We start from the raw sequence: 16,950 nt of genomic DNA, 5'->3' as shown, positions 1-16,950 counted from the left end.
GCCGCTGTCAAAAAACATAAATAAAATAAGATAAAATAAATACCAGGATCTACCTGAAATCCTTCCACTTTCATTTGTTGAACGTGATTTGATTGGTCCATTTCTATTCCAAACTGCTCATCCTCACTATGGTCACGGGGGGTGCTGGAGCCTATCCCAGCTCACTAAGCACCACCCAGAATTCCGAAAAACGACCAATCACACAAATACCTAAGGAGGATTTAGCATACAATTAGCCTAGCATGCATTTTTTGGGGTATGAGGGAGGAAAGTGGAGCACCCAGAGAAAACCCACCTAAGCCCAGGAAGAACATGTAAATTCCATACAGTAAGGACAAAACCTGGGATCGAACCCAGCGCCATAGAACTGCAAAGCCGACGCGTTAACTGTTCGTCCACCGGTCTGCTTTGTGATTTGATTTTTTTTTATTGATATGAATTTCATTTAAGCGTGATTAGATTAGATAAGTTTATTCATGCCGTATATGGGAAATTTCATTGTCACAGTAGCAAGAGGGTGAGAATACAGACACAGCAAAAGACACCCTAGACATAGGGAAATAGGTCATAAATAAGTTAATTAATTAATTAAAAAAAAAAAAAAAAAATCCAAATTTGTTGATGTGTCGGAATTTTTGAGTTCAAAATCAAATAAATATATAAATAAAAATAAACAAAAAATAAATAAATATATATATAAAAATTAATTAATTAATGTATTCACATGAATAAACAAATAAATATATATATATAAATATATAAAAATAAATTCATTAATATATACATGAATAAACAAATAAATATATAAAAAATACATACATTAATATATATATATATATAAATAAATACATACATTAATATATATATATATAAATAAATACATTAATATATATATAAATAAATACATTAATATATATATATATATATATATATAAATTTAAAAGTGTGTTGATATACATACACACATACATAGATAAATATAGATATAGTTATTAAAAATTTGTTCTTTCTTATAGTTAAGCTGCCTGCCACTGATGGGAAGAACAATTTCAAAATAAAATAACGGACAGAAGAAATGTAGTCTTCCCTCGATTATCGTGACTTCACTTATCACAAATTCACTTGTTCACGATTTTAAATATATATACATATATATATATATACATAAATAATTTTTATTCACTTGTTCACGATTTAAAAAAATATTATTATTATTATTTTTCAAGTTCATAAAAACGTAAAAACTCTTGCTACTAAGACTCAACACTGAAGTAAAAAATAAATATATTTTTTTAATAGGGGTGACCCTACTTAGCGATTTTTCAATTATCACGGCCATGTTTGCTCTACATTAACCGTGATATTAAAGGCATTAACGTATTTACGTTTTGGGGGATTTTGTCACTTGGATCTTGTTTTCATATGTTGGAATGGTCATTTGCATATGTTTTGTAGAAATTAAATATATATATATATTGTATATATTTTGATGAGATGAGCTCTTACCTCAGCGTGTAGAGGATTTTTCCATTGTCGCGGATTCGAAGCAGCTGATTGGGCGTGGTGATCCAATGGGAGTCTGCGGTTTTGGAATTCCTGAAGATGGTGTCGGGCAGCCAGATCAGGCCCACCATGTTGCTAAAAAATACAAAAATGTCGTAAAAATACAAAATAAAAAAATAAAATAAAAATAATATATATATATAAATAAATAAAAATGCATTAAATTAAAAATAATAATAATAAATTAAAAAATAAAAATAAAATCAAAATAATAATAATAAATTACAAAAATAAATAAAAAAATCAAATATAAATAAAAATAATACATTAAATTTAAAAAAGAAAATAATAATAAAAAATAAATTAAAAATGCAAATAAAAAAATAGTAATAAAAACACAAATTTTTACAAAATAATAATAATAAATAACAAAACAAATTAACTAATAAAAATAATAATTAATAACAAAAAATACATTTGTTTAAAAAATAAATAAAACAAAACTAAATAAAAAAATTAAAATAATAATAATAAAATAATGTTATGCAGGAGATACAAATTTTGATCCTGTGGTGGATTTTGAAAAAAAAAGCGGGTGATATTCATGGATTTTTTTGGAGGGAATGGAGTACCTGTTGAGGGTGAGAATCCGCATGCTGCTGCTGTTATAGCGTAAGCGGGTGTCCACCCAAGTTTGGGCGAAGATGATGTCGATTTGGTACTCCTGCGGGAGAGAAATGTGGGTAAGTGGATGCTTTTCTAACCCCCAAAATACGTCATGACTTTTCATCTTTATTTTGGCCACGCCCCCGACCAAATTAGAGCTGGAGGTAAATGGGTTTCATCACCCAAAGACATGCAAGACGTTTCAACTGCGAGGGTGACGGTTCGAGTCCGAGTCGCCCGTTTTTTTAACGCATTTTTTCGACATCTTGGATACGGTTGATTATTGCATTCACCTTCAAAATAAAAAAAAAGCCCTGGTGGGTTTTTCAGATTAATTTATTTTTGGGGTTGTTTTTTGAAATCTATTTGGTTTGATTTTCTAATTAATTGTATTTTTTATGGTTTGTTTTTTGCTTTGTTTTTCAAATCCATTCATTTTTGGGAATTGTTTTTTGAATTTATTATTTTTGGGAAACAGTTTTTCAAATGAATTTATTTTCTGAGGTTGTTTTTGTAATATATCCATATATATCCATATATATATATATTTATATATATATATATATATATATATATATATATATATATATATATATCCATATATATATATATATATCCATATATATATATATATTTATATATATATATATATATATATATATATATATACACACACATATATACATATATACGTATATATATGTATATATATATGTATGTATATGTATATATATATACACACATATATACACATATACGTATATACATATACACACATATACGTATATACATATATATATATGTATATATATACACACATATATACACATATACGTATATACATATACACACATACGTATATACATATTTATATATATATATATATATATATATATATATATATATATATATATATTGGTTTTGTTTTTGTTTTTTTTGTTTTTCAAATTAAATAATTTTCTAGGGTTGTTTTTTGGATTTTTTTGGTTTGATTTTCAAGCTTTGTGTGCATCATTTTGGGAATATTTTGAAGGGAAAACAAAAGCAAACAACCCTCGATTGGTTGCATCTGAAAGTCAGGGTGGAGGCGGGGCCAATAGAGCCAAGAAAGGTATCAAATTTTTTAAAAAAATTACGATTAAGTTTAGTGTAAGGTTAATTAAAACTTATTTTTGAGTGTGTCTGCATTGTCATCCAAGTTCATTTAAATGTATTTATGTTACGAGCGCGTTGCTGTGCAAAATGTCTCTAATTTTAGTACTATTAAACACATTTTAGTAGTATTAAACCACCAGTTATTTGTTACTTTGTTAATAGATGGCCAATTAGAACAAATACAAATATTTTTCCAATCCAATATCCTCTTTTTGATGTTTTTTAAGATGGTTAAAAAGGAATTAATTAGTTTTGAGTTCATTTCTATGGGAAACGTTCATTTGAGTTACGAGTAAATTGACATACGAGCTCAGTCCCGGAACAAATTAAGCTCATATCTCGAGGTACCCCCTGTATTTTGAAGGAAAGACAAAAGCAAACAGCCCTCGATAGGTTGCATCTGAAAGTCAAGGTGGAGGCGGGGCCAATGGAGCCAAAAAAAGTATCAAAATTTCAAACAAAATTAGAATTAAGTTTAGTGTATTGTTATATTCAACTTATTTTTGAGTGTGTCTGCATCGTCATCCAAGTTCATTTCAATTGGTTTATTTTATGTCACGAGCGCGTTACCGTGCAAAAAGTCTCTCGCTCTAATTTTTGTACTATTAAACACATTTTAGTACTATTAAACCACTAGTTATGTGTTACTTTGTTAATAGATGGCGAATTAGAACAAATTATAATGTTTTTCCAATCCAATATCCTGTTTTGGGTGTTTTTTCAGAGGGTTGGAACCAATTAATTCATTTTTAGTTCATTTCTATGGGAAACGTTCATTTGACTTACAAGTAAATCAACATACGAGCTCAGTCCCGGAACGAATTAAGCTCATATCTCAAGGCACCCCCTGTATCTGTGTCGCCATATCTTGAGCCCGGAGCTTCCCAGTTGGGCCCGTGAAGCGGCTTAACCAAAATGATGAAACCGAGGAGAAAGAGAGGAAGAAATTTGGAGGCGGGAAAGCAGCGTCGCAGATCAACTCCCACGACGGCGGGGGATTTGGATGGCGGCGCCCGCTGTCCGCGGCGTGCGGCCAATCAGTGCCACGTAGAGGAGAAAAAAATTGTTGGAATGGATGGCGCGTGATTGCCAAAAAATGTGCTTTCGGGGAAAGGCCGGCTGACCTGCTCGCCGACGGACAAAAAAAAACGGGAATATTTTCTTTCCCTTTGATTTGCTGCTTGTCGCTTTTTAAAAATATATTTCATTTTTTTTTTATATCACTAAGCGACTTCCTGTCCCAAATTCCTCTTTTGAAAATGTCGTGTGTTTTTTTCTCAGCATCAATCGCTTGAAAGATATCCATTTAAAAGCTGTTTAATAGTTAGATATAAACCAAAATATGTTTTTCATAAAACATTTTTATATTATTTTTCATTTTTTTAAACCTTTTTAGCTGCCATTGACGGATGGATTTGACATCTTTTGCCATCAATGGACTAATACTTAATAAAAATAAGAAAAAAATAGATTTCTTAGCACTGCCAGATCTCCCAGTTAAACTGGTTTGGACGTATGTCGCCACTAGAGGGAGCCAATGAGTTCCTACGTCAAACTAAAAGGGAATACTTTTAAAGAAAACGATTTTTTAAAGCTCATGACGATCATGTGAAGCGGTTTGATTTGGTCCGTTTTGCCAACAGGCGCCACACTTCCCAGTCAAACTGGATTGGACATGTGTCGCCACTAGAGGGAGCCAATGAGCTCCTACTTCAAACTAAAAGGGAATTCTTTTAAAGAAAACTATTTTTTAAAGCTCATGACGATCCTGTGAAGCGGTTTGGGTTAGTTTTGCTAACAGGCGCCACACTTCCCAGTCCAACTGGATTGGACACCTAAGCAGGAAGTAAACTTACCATATCGATGGATGACACCGGCCCGATGCTGTTGACGTAAATTCCCACGTCGACCACCGTTGGCTTCACTGAAAGAACAAAAAAAATTAAAATTAAATCATCCGATATGTTCATTAATATGTGCTGTCCATTATAAAATAAATTAAACCCAAATAAATACAAAATTATTTGTTTCATAACTTGTATTTTTCAAAAAGGAATTACAATAATTTCTGCTTACTTTAAAAAAAATGATAAGATGAGTTGTTATTGGGAGACAGCCAATGGGAGGCCAGCAGAGAGTAGGGAGATTGTCAAGTAGGACAAAACGCTACCGTGACAATTTCAAAATAAAATAACAAAAATGTATTGGCATTTTGGGGATTTCGAAAAATGAATTATGCTTTTATTTTGTATATTGGAACAGTCGTTTGCATCTCAAGATAAAAATGTTGTATTTAGAGGTACCGCTGTATAAAAATAATAATAAAAATAAATATGACACCCCAGTTTTTTACGCCGTTCAAGTGGATTCTTGAATGAAATGTCAAAGTGGGCGTGTCTTTTGATGTGGCCAAACGGCGCCGACACACACAATGGCGTTTGTACTCGTGACTTTTACCCGGAGGCAAGCGATGGAAAGGATTTCCGAATGGCACGCTTTGAAACCCCCAACTCGTTTTTTTTTCTCTCCCCTTTTTAATAATTGACGACGTCTGTCGCCATGGTCGTCCTCGGCGGCGTTTCCCTGACGTTGCGATATCTACCCGCCATCTTGCCCTGAATGTTTTCGTGTCAAAGAGTGCATAAAAATAGGAAGGAGATTTTCACCAAACTTGACGCAGGGGTCGCCAGAGACAAGGCGGACGGGAAAGTCCCTAAACGGCGCCCAATCCAGTGAAAAGTAGGAATCGCTTTCTGGGTCACTTCCTGTTGCATTTTGGGTAATTAGAGTTCACTTCCTGTTGCATTTTGGGTAATTACAGCTCACTTCCTGTTGCATTTTGGGTAATTACAGTTCACTTCCTGTTACATTTCGGCTAACTAGAGTTCACTTCCTGTTACATTTTGGGTAACTAGAGTTCACTTCCTGTTACATTTCGGCTAACCACAGTTCACTTCCTGTTACATTTTGGGTAATTACAGTTCACTTCCTGTTTTATTTTGGGTAATTACAGTTCACTTCCTGTTTTATTTTGGGTAATTAGTTCACTTCCTGTTACATTTTGGGTAATTAGTTCACTTTCTGTTACATTTTGGGTAATTACAGTTCACTTCCTGTTACATTTTGGGTAACCAGAGTTAACTTCATGTAACATTTTGGGTACTTAGTTGACTTCCTGTTAGATTTTGGGTACTTAGTTGACTTCCTGTTAGATATTGGGTACTAAGTTGACTTCCTGTTACATTTTGGGCAATTACAGTTCACTTCCTGTTACATTTTGGGCATTTACAGTTCACTTCCTGTTACATTTTAGGCAATTACAGTTCACTCACTTCCTGTTAAATTTTGGGTAATTACAGTTCACTTCCTGTTACATTTTAGGTAACTACAGTTCACTTCCTGTTACACTTTGGGTAATTGTAGTTCACTTCCTGTTAGATTTTGGGTAGGTACAGTTCACTTCCTGTTACAGTTTGGGTAACTACAGTTCACTTCCTGTTTCAGTTTGGGTAATTACAGTCTGTCTACTTGGGATAAATTCTATAAAAATGACAACAAAATAATATAAAGAGCTTATTTTTCTGTTAAATAATTTTCTGACCCAATGATGATCCATGTAATCTGATGGCAAAAAAACCTAACCTGAAGTGAACCGCTGGCGCTCGGCGAATCGGAAGAGTTTCGAGTCCCCCCCTAATTACGCGGCGATTCCCAAATCTATTGTTGCTGGCGAGACGCGGCTCGGCGAGGACAAGCAGGCGTGTGCGGATCAGCGCGTGGTTCCTCCAGGACTCGCTGAGCTGTTCCGGGCACGCACATCCTTGTTCGCGTCGGTAGGACGGAGGGCCGCCGGGACGCCTGCCGGGGAGGCCGGCTTCCGTTCCACCGATGCGTCACGCTTCGGCAAGTGGCCAATTAGGGACAGCCGTTCAGTCGCAAAAACCACTGTTCCACCGGTAAGACTGCTGGGGTGCCGCATACGTTGATCGCCAATGTACCTCTACTTACAAATGCATGCCTCTACATACAAAATGTTCAGGTTTGAAATGTAAAATGGCATTTGGCCATCAGCTGACCCTACCTGGTCATCCCAGCAATATTTAGTGATGTATTTTTTTTAATATTTAACATTTTTAAAATTAAAATATGAATTTAAAATTAAAATTTTAATCATAAATTTAAAATAAAATAAAAAAAAATAATTTAAAATAAAAATAAAAACATTTAATTTAAAAGAAAATTTTTAATTTAAAATAAAAATAAAAATTTAAAAATAAAATAAAATGTAAAATTAAAATACAATTTAAAATTAACATTTTAATATATTAAAATACAAATTCAACGTTACATTTTTTATATATTAAAATAAAAATTTAATATTAAAATGTTTATATATAAAAAATAATAATAATAATAATTTAATATATAAAAATAAAAATTTAAAATTTTAATATATTTAAATAAATATTTAAAATTAAATTTTTAATAAATAAAAATAAAAATTTAAATATAAAATTTTAATATTTTAAAATAACAATTTAAAATTAGAATTAAAATTTTAATATATTAAAATACAAATTTAAAATTAAAATTTTAATATAATCAAAAATTAAAATTAAGATTTAAATTTTAATTTGAAATTAAAATAGTAATTTAAAATTACAATGTTAATTTAAAATTACAGTTTTAATTTAAAACTAGTTTTAATTTAAAACTAGTTTTAATTTAAAATTACATTTTTTTATCTAAAATTTAAATTGTAATTTAAAATTAAAATTGTAATCTAAAATTAAAATTTTAACGTAAAATTCAATATTCAGTGACTTATTTTCTATCTATTCATATCTAAAATGCCTTCCCTATATCTGCATTTGGACCCTTTTGCTACCGTGACAACGAAATTTCCCGAATACGGGACGAATAAAGTTATGCAATCCAATCCAAAAAGCAGTAACTTGCAACAATAAGCGTTTTCCATCCATCCCCATTCACTTTCCCCACCACAATAACACCCAAAAAGCCTATTCGAGTACTCATCTGAAGCACGACGCCACCTGAACACCACATGGAAGTTTTCTAAAGCAAACGCATAGGAGCAAGTCCGAAACACATCTTTTAAAAAAATTAATAAAGCTTCTTTGATCTCTCGTCTACACAAAAGGGACAACTTTTATGTCGGAGAAGAAAGCCCACCCCCCCAAAAAACACCAACCGGATCAAAGAACTGGGGCTAATGGGAGTAGCGCATCCTGGGAGAGCAGGTGATTTCAACTCCCTCCTTTTGACACTTTTACATCTTCCTCCAGATCTGGCCTCCCCCGTCCGTCTCTATTCCGGAATGGCTTCCATTAGGAATAAAGAGCCTTCGTCTCGGCGGAGCTGGCGGCGAACGAGTGACGCATTGTCGGTCGGCCTTGGCCCGAGACGCCCCCCCCCCCCAGCACCCCCGCATCCCCCCCCGGCTGACCTCGGGGGAGGGGTGGGCCGCGGGAAACGGCGAGCCAGATGCCGCCTTCCAGGTGAATCTGGAGTATTTAATTAGCCTGTGAAATAATTCATGAGTTCCCGCCCGCTGTGGTTCCGTCCCAAACAAATGCAAAAAAAAAAACGGAGCTAATTTCCTCGGCAAAGCCGCCGCGTGGGGTTGAACTTGCGGCTCGAGAGCCACATGGGGCTCTTTAAGTGGGTGGAAAATGAGTATAATGAGATTTAAAGCTTCATCACGGAGTGAACAAATAACAACAACAAACAACCAGACATATAAATAGTCAATGAAAAATAATGACTCATAAATAAATAAGTCGTCAATATAATAAGTAGTGACAAATGCATAACTAAACATGTAGGGAAGTGCGCAAATAACAACAACAACAACAAAACAAACAAACTGATAAATAATCTCAAATGTGACTACTAATTCATGTTGACTACTTATTTATTATGTGGGCTTATACTTATTTATTACTCATTTGATTATTTATTTTTGATTATTTAGTGATTATAAATCTGTTTGTTGTTGTTTTTTGTGAACTTCCCTACTTATTATGTGACTACTTATTTATTTATGACTTATTTATTGATTATGTATCTGTTTGCTTGTTGTTATTTGTGAACTTCCCTATTTATTTATTTACCACTTATTTATTGATTATTTATCTATTATTATTTATTGATTATTTATTTATTAGTATTTATTATTATGTATTGAGTATTTAATTATTATTATTTAATGATTATGTATGTTTGTTTTTGTTGTTATTTGTGAACTTATCATTTGACTACTAATTTATTGATAATTTATTTATTATTATTAATTGACAATTTATTCATTATTATTTATTGATTATGTATCTGTTTGTGTTGTTATTTGTGAACTTTCCTACTTATTCATTTATCACTTATTGATTATTTATCACTTATTTATTGATAATGTCTTCATTATTATTTATTGATTGTAGCTGTTTGTGTTTGTTGTTGTTATTTGTGAAATTATGTGACTACTTATATATTTATTGCTTATTTATTGATAATTTATTTATTATTATTTATTGATTAAGTGTCTGATTGTGTTTGTTATTTGTGAACTTCCCTACTTATTTATTTACCACTTAGTAATTGATTATTGATTATTATTATTTATTTAATATTATTTATTGCTTCTTTGTTATTATTTATTTAATATTATTAATTGATTATTTATTTATTTAATATTATGTATTGATTTTTTATTATTATTTATGTATTATTATTTATTGATTATTTATTTATTATTATTTATTTATTATATACCTGTTTGTGTTTGTTGTTGTTATTTGTGAACTCATTATGTGACTAATTTATTTATTACTTATTCATGGATAATTTCTTTATTATTATTTATTGATTATGTATCTGTTTTTGTTGTGATTTATGAACTTCCCTACTTATTATATGACTACTTATTTATCTATCACTTATTTATTGATTATTTATTTATTTTTCATTGTTTCCATTTATGATTATTATTTTTTTGTTATTTGTGCACTTTGTAAAGCTTTAATACTCATTCTACTTGTATAATGACAACAAAATCATTCAATTCACTTTTTAATCATACTTGCTAAGCACGATGGGTTAGGCTCCGGCACCCCCCGCAACCCTTGTGAGGATAAACGGTTGATAAAATGAATGAAAAGGTGGTCATGTCAAACAATCTTTGCCTTTTCCTAATGAGCAATTACTGACATTCTCCAGGAATGGGATGGAATTTATGTTTTAAATTCGGGGATTTTTTTTCCTCCGGGAAAATCCCCTCCCGAATACGGCGGCATTTGGCAAGCGACACGGCGTGACAAAAGACGTGGGCGCCGTTGGATTGTCTTTGTGGTGGACTTCCAAGAGAGATAATGAGCGTGCGTCTTGGACTCAATCACAAGGCACTAAAATTCATTGGCATTTCTTAGCGTCATTCCCCAAACAACTCATTTTTGTCGATCATATTTGTCATAAAAAAGAACATAAGTCACTCCCATTCACATCAACACAATAAAGCCGTGGAGCTTGATTTATATTATATTTATATAGGTGTACTGTGTGTCTGTGTACCATGTGCATATGTGTACAATGTTTCTGTGTATATGTGTACTAAATGTGTACAATGTGTATATATGTACCAAACATGTACAATATGTGTATATGTGTATAATGTATGTGTACTATGTGTATATGTGTCTATCTGTATGTGTACCAAGTGTACAATATGTGTATGTGTACTAAAAGTGTACAATATGTGTAAATGTGTACAATGTTTGTGTACATGTCTATCTGTATGTGTACCAAGTGTACAAAACGTGTATATGTGTACTGTGTACAATATTTATGTGTCTATGTGTGCTATATGTGTACAATATTATTGTGTACTTTATGTGTATATGTGTACTATATGTGTTTATTTATGTGTACTAAACATGTACAATGTGATTGTGTACTATATGTGTACAATATGTGTACAATGTTTATGTGTACAATATTAATGTGTACTTTGTGTATATGTTTAATATGTTTATGTGTACTAAATGTGTTTGTGTGTGTACTAAATGTGTACAATGTGTGAGTACAATGTTTATGTGTACTATATGTTCACAATATTTATATGTACTATATGTATATATGTGTCTATGTACAATATTTATGTATACTATGTGTATATGTGTCTATGTATGTGTACTATAAGTGTACTATATGTGTCTATGTGTACTATATGTGTATGTGTCTGTGTACAATATTAATGTGTACTATGTGTATATGTGTACAATGTTTATGTGTCTGTGTACCAAATGTGTACAATGTTTTTGTGTACTATATTTGTATGTGTCCATGTGTATGTGTACTAAATGTGTATATGTCTACTAAATGTGTACTAAATGTGTATATGTGTACTATATGTCTGTGTACTAGCAATGTAGGGATGAGTGAGCAAGCTAGTGTACAAGCAACACGCTTGTTTATTCATTTATTTATTCACATTTTTTTTTAAATTCTATTGTTATTATATATATTTAATTGTTATCATATATTTATTTCATTTTATATTTAATTGTTATTTTATTTATTTTATTGTTATTTTATTTATTTTAATTTTATTTATTTAATAGTTATTTTATTTATTTATTTATTTTTATATATATTTTTATTTTTTTATTTTATTTATTTATTATTCATTTATTTATGTCTAGGGTGTCTTTTGCTGTGTCTGTATTCTCACCCTCTTGCTATTGTGACAATGAAATTTCCCAAATACGGGATGAATAAAGTTATCTAATCTAATCTAAAAGTGTATTATATGTTTATATGTGTACGATGTGTACATGTGTACTATATGTATATACTATGTGTACAATATGTGTATGTGTACTGTGTGTATATATATATATATATATATATATATATATATATATATATATATATATATATATATATATATATATATATATATATATATATATATATATATATATATATATATATATATATATATATATTATTCCCTTTGAATGAAATACCTGATTACAGTAAATAAGCAAAATGCACTTGACAAACTGGAGGGGGAAAGAAAACAAGAGAAAATGGAAAGGACTAAAGTGGCTCTTTTGCTAAAAGACTCCGTGGCTGAAAAGAAAAAGCAAAGCGGCGGACGGCGTGCATTTTTGCCGCAGCGTGGATTCATTTGCTAAATGCAACGGCACATTTCAACTTCCGGAACACGGCCAGCGACGCCATTCCGCTTCATCCAATAAAACGGGAGTAAAGTGTTGTAACTTGCAATTCCAGTAAACAATTAGCCGCTAATGGATTCGCCATAACAACGAGGCCGGCCCGGAAAATTACCACGACTCGTCAAACGCAAAATGAACAAAAAAAAAGTGAAAAGCCAAATGGTTAGCCGTTGGACGCCACATTCAAAATGGCGATCCAAAGAAATCACCAAAAAGCAAGGCCTGGATTAAAAACCCAATGAAAACCTTAAACCACGAAAATAGAAGAGATTAAATTGAATTCTAGTCTTCTGTGATGCAAAATGATCAAACATTGGACATTTCTTACATTAAGAAAAAAAAAACTAATTAATAATCATTAAAAAAAAATTGCGGCCCGGTGGAATAGTGGTTAGCGTGTCAGCCTCGCAGTTCTAGGGGCGAGGGTTAGATTCCCCTCACTCAGCCCTCAATTAAATTTTCAACAAAGTAATTAATAATCATTTTTAAAATGCGGCACGGTGGAGAAGTGGTTAGCGCGTCTGTCTCACAGTTCTAGGTGCGAGCGTTCGATTCCCCTCACTCGGCTCTCGATAAATCATCAACAAACTAATTAATAATCATTAAAAATGATGTCCATAAATAGCTGGGAAAGGCTCCATCACCCCCTGTGACCCTTGTGAGGATAAACGGTTTGGAAAATGAATGAATATATGAACGTGTTAGCGGGTTTGTCTCACAGTTCTAGGGTCGAGGGTTCGATCCCAGGTGGGTCCTCACTGTGTGGAGTTTTCATGTTCACCTTGGGCTTGAGTGGGTTTTCTCCGGGTACTCCAGTTTCCTCCCACATCCCAAAAACATGCATGCTATGCTAATTGTGCGCTAAATAGCTTGTAATTATGAGTGATTGGTTGTTTGTCTCATGGTGCCCTGTGATTGGCTGGCCACCGGGGTCTCCCCCGCCTGGTGTCCATCGATAGCTGGGCTCCATCACCCCCCGCAACCCTTGTGATGATAAGCGATTGAGAAAATGAATGAATAATAGTTTAGACAACTGGCAGTTTAATTGATGAATGAATTGTGCGCCCTCAACTAGATGGCACCCTGTGCAGTCGCCCATATTGCTTATAGTGAAAACCGACCCTGTGCTATTTCTCCTATTCTTTTTATTTATTTTTTATTATTATTATTTTAATGTACCTATTTTTCTGTACACGTTAAATGTTGAGCTTCCCCGAATACTCCAGCCAAAGCAAGGATTGAATTCTGGGAAACAAATCAACGGCAATCAAGCGGAGTTGTTTTCTCTCTTTGTAAAGCAGCGGCGGAAAAAACGCGGGAAAACAACAAACCCGGAGAAAGCTTTACTGTAACCGTTTGTTCCTTTTCAACACCGCTGAGGCTCATCGAGGCTGCGGGGTGCCGTGGGCAATTAATCGGTGCGCCGAAAGGGAAATGAGTGGAGTTAGCTCGCCCATGAGCCTTATAAGCTAAGCTTGTTGAATTTGACAATTTCCCTCGTATAAGCCGCCCCCTGATTCCCAAATTTCACCTCCATATTCATGGTTTTAATAGGGAGTACAAATGTGTTACTTTGAAGGGAAAATTTTAAGAAAAATCAACGCACTTGGACGAATTAAAAAAGGAAGTAATGTGAGGGGGGGCGACAAATACCGTTTTTTGGCACATATAAACCGTACCCTGGATTCAGTCGTCATTTTTTAGCGACAAATACCGATTTTTATGTGCATATAAGCCGTGCCCTGGATGCAGTCATAATTTTTTGGCGACAAATGCATTTTTTTATGCGCATATAAGCCATACCCTGGATTCAGTCATCTTTTTTTGGCGACAAATGCCGTTTTTATGCGCATATAAGCCGTACCCTGGATTCCGTCAATTTTTTAGCGACAAATACAATTTTTTATGCGCATATAGGCCGTACCCTGGATTTACTCATCATTTTTTAGCGACAAATACCGTTTTTATGCGCATATAAGCCGTACCCTGGATTCAATCATCATTTTTTTGCGACGAATACCGTTTTTATGCGCATATAAGCCGTACCCTGGATTCAATCATCATATTTTAGCGACAAATACCGTTTTTTATGCGCATATAAGCCGTACCCAGGATGCAGTCATAATTTTTTGGCGACAAATGCATTTTTTTATGCGCATATAAGCCATACCCTGGATTCAGTCATCTTTTTTTGGCGACAAATGCCGTTTTTATGCGCATTTTTTTTAGTTCAAAATACGGCTTATATGCGAGAAAATATGGCAAGATGTCAAAGCGTGCTTTAGTGATCGTGGCTAAAGTGACAATTACTGTCTTATTTTTTTCTCACCTCATTAACAGGGTGAGCTTTGGCACGCTAGGAGGCCCGACGGCGGCGTTAGCTAACGTGTGGCGAACTCATCTTCACGTTTAAAAATAGCTTTCATTGAAATAACTTTTGGTGCGAAGACGTCGAATCCGTCCATGCCAGACAACTGCTCGATCTGAGAAGGGACGGCGTAATGAGAGCGGGGGGGGGGGGGGGGGGGCAACGGAAAGGTGTCGCGGCTTATTAATGGACGGCGAGGAGCCGTCACGGATCCGAATGGGAGCTGGCGTCCAAGGTACGCAAACACGGGAGTGATTGGAGGATTTGGGTTGGAGCAGTTCATTACTTTAGTGTTGGGACTCCATTAAAAATTCAAATATTGTTCAAATGAGAGGATTTATCGGAGGATAGGTCGCACAGGTAGAAGAATACGCGATGGAAAGGGAAAATGAGAAGTAGTGAAAGTCAATGGCAACGATGGATGCGGCTATTTTTGGGGTATCGGAAAGTAGGGGTGCATGTTTTGTTCACTTTGTGATATTGATTGAAATTTTTGGACATCACTTTGGGGAAAGAAAATCATCAAAATGGAAATTTGTTCATTTGGTTTTCGAACTGTTTATCCTCAAAAGGGTCGCAGAGGGTGCTGGAGCCCATCCCAGTCAACTACAGGCGCCAATCGCAGGGCACAAGGAGAGAAATGACCAATAAGTCGTAGCTAGGAGTAATTTAGCGTATAATTAGCCTAGCATGCACATTTTGGGGGTGTGGGAGGAAAGCAGAATACCCAGAGAAAAAATCCACATAAGTCCAGGGAGAACATGCAAACGCCACAGGTGGGAATCAAACCCTCGACCCCAGAACTGCGAGACCGATGCGCTAACCACTTCTCCACCTAGCCGTCCAAAATGAACACAGAGTTAGCATACAATTAGCATAGCATGCACATTTTGGGGCTGTGGGAGGAAAGCAGAATACCCAGAGAAAACCCATAGAAGTCCAGGGAGAACATGCAAATGCCACAGTGAGGATCAAACCCTCGGCCACAGAACTGCGAGACTGACACGCTAACCACTTTTGCACCGGGCCGTCCAAAATGAACACACAAAATTAGCGTACAATTAGCCTAGCATGCATTTTGAGGGTGTGGGAGGAAACCACAATACCCAGAAAAAAACACAGAAGTCCAGGGAGAACATACATGCCACACAGTGACGACACAGCTGGGATCGAGCCTTCGGCCCCAGAACTGCTAGCCCAATGCACTAACCACTTCTCCACCGGGCCGTCCAAAATGAACACACAAAATTAGCGTACAATTAGCCTAGCATGCATTTTGAGGGTGTGGGAGGAAACCAGAATACCCAGAAAAACACCCACAAAAGTCCAGGGAGAACATACAGTGACGACACAGCTGGGATCAAACCCTCGGCCCCAGAACTGCGAGACTGACACAATAACCACTTTACCACTGGACCGTCCATAATGTACACATAAAGTTAGCATACAATTAGCCTAGCATGCACAATTTGGGTGAGTGGGAGGTTACCAGAATCAGTTAATAAAATATTTTATCCAATTTAGGTTACAGCTATTCCGCCATGTCCTAATGATATTTTGTGTTTTTGTGGGTTGCTTCCCCGTCGCCTGGTTGCTATTTTTTTTTCCTTCTTCCGAAGGAGTAAACAAATGTAATGGAGTCCCACATTAGCAGAAGTGCTTCTTTCTGATGAATGTCTTTTGACGTCCAAGCTATGTCGCGAGCGCCATGCGGCGTCGTGGCTTTTAAAAGCAGTCTGCCGTCGCTCGTTTGGGGCGCACTAATTAAATGATGGACTCTTGACGAAGGCTGTTAATAATACATAAATGTTGGGGAGACCACGCGGATTCATAACCAGTGAAATTCATTCATCCCCGATCGATCACGTGATCGGAAATGCGATAATGTTGGCGGGATAAAAAAATCAATTAAAAAATGCTTATACAAAATGCATATTTAGCAGTTTTGGTAAAAACAACAGAAAAAAATCATATGATTTGGCCGCTATGCCTTGGCAAATAACT

The 16,950-nt window shown here is 34.5% G+C and overlaps 1 protein-coding gene across 1 annotated transcript in view; it reads right to left on the bottom strand.

Moving 5' to 3' along the window:
* Positions 1–16,950, bottom strand: part of LOC144086087 (gamma-aminobutyric acid receptor subunit gamma-3-like) — a 40,427-nt gene that overhangs the window by 15,220 nt on the left and 8,257 nt on the right. Inside the window, exons 3-5 of the mRNA XM_077615874.1 lie at positions 5,181–5,248; positions 2,136–2,227; positions 1,507–1,638 (exon numbers count right to left, since the gene is read on the bottom strand). Of these exons, the coding sequence (XP_077472000.1) occupies positions 1,507–1,638; positions 2,136–2,227; positions 5,181–5,248 (292 nt within the window). The remainder of the gene's footprint in view (positions 1–1,506; positions 1,639–2,135; positions 2,228–5,180; positions 5,249–16,950) is intronic.

This window comes from Stigmatopora argus, chromosome 1 (assembly GCF_051989625.1).
Source record: "Stigmatopora argus isolate UIUO_Sarg chromosome 1, RoL_Sarg_1.0, whole genome shotgun sequence".
In the NCBI taxonomy this organism is placed as follows: Eukaryota; Metazoa; Chordata; class Actinopteri; order Syngnathiformes; family Syngnathidae; genus Stigmatopora; species Stigmatopora argus.
The sequence above is the reverse complement of the archived record's forward strand: the minus strand, read 5'-3'. Positions and strand labels throughout refer to the sequence as shown.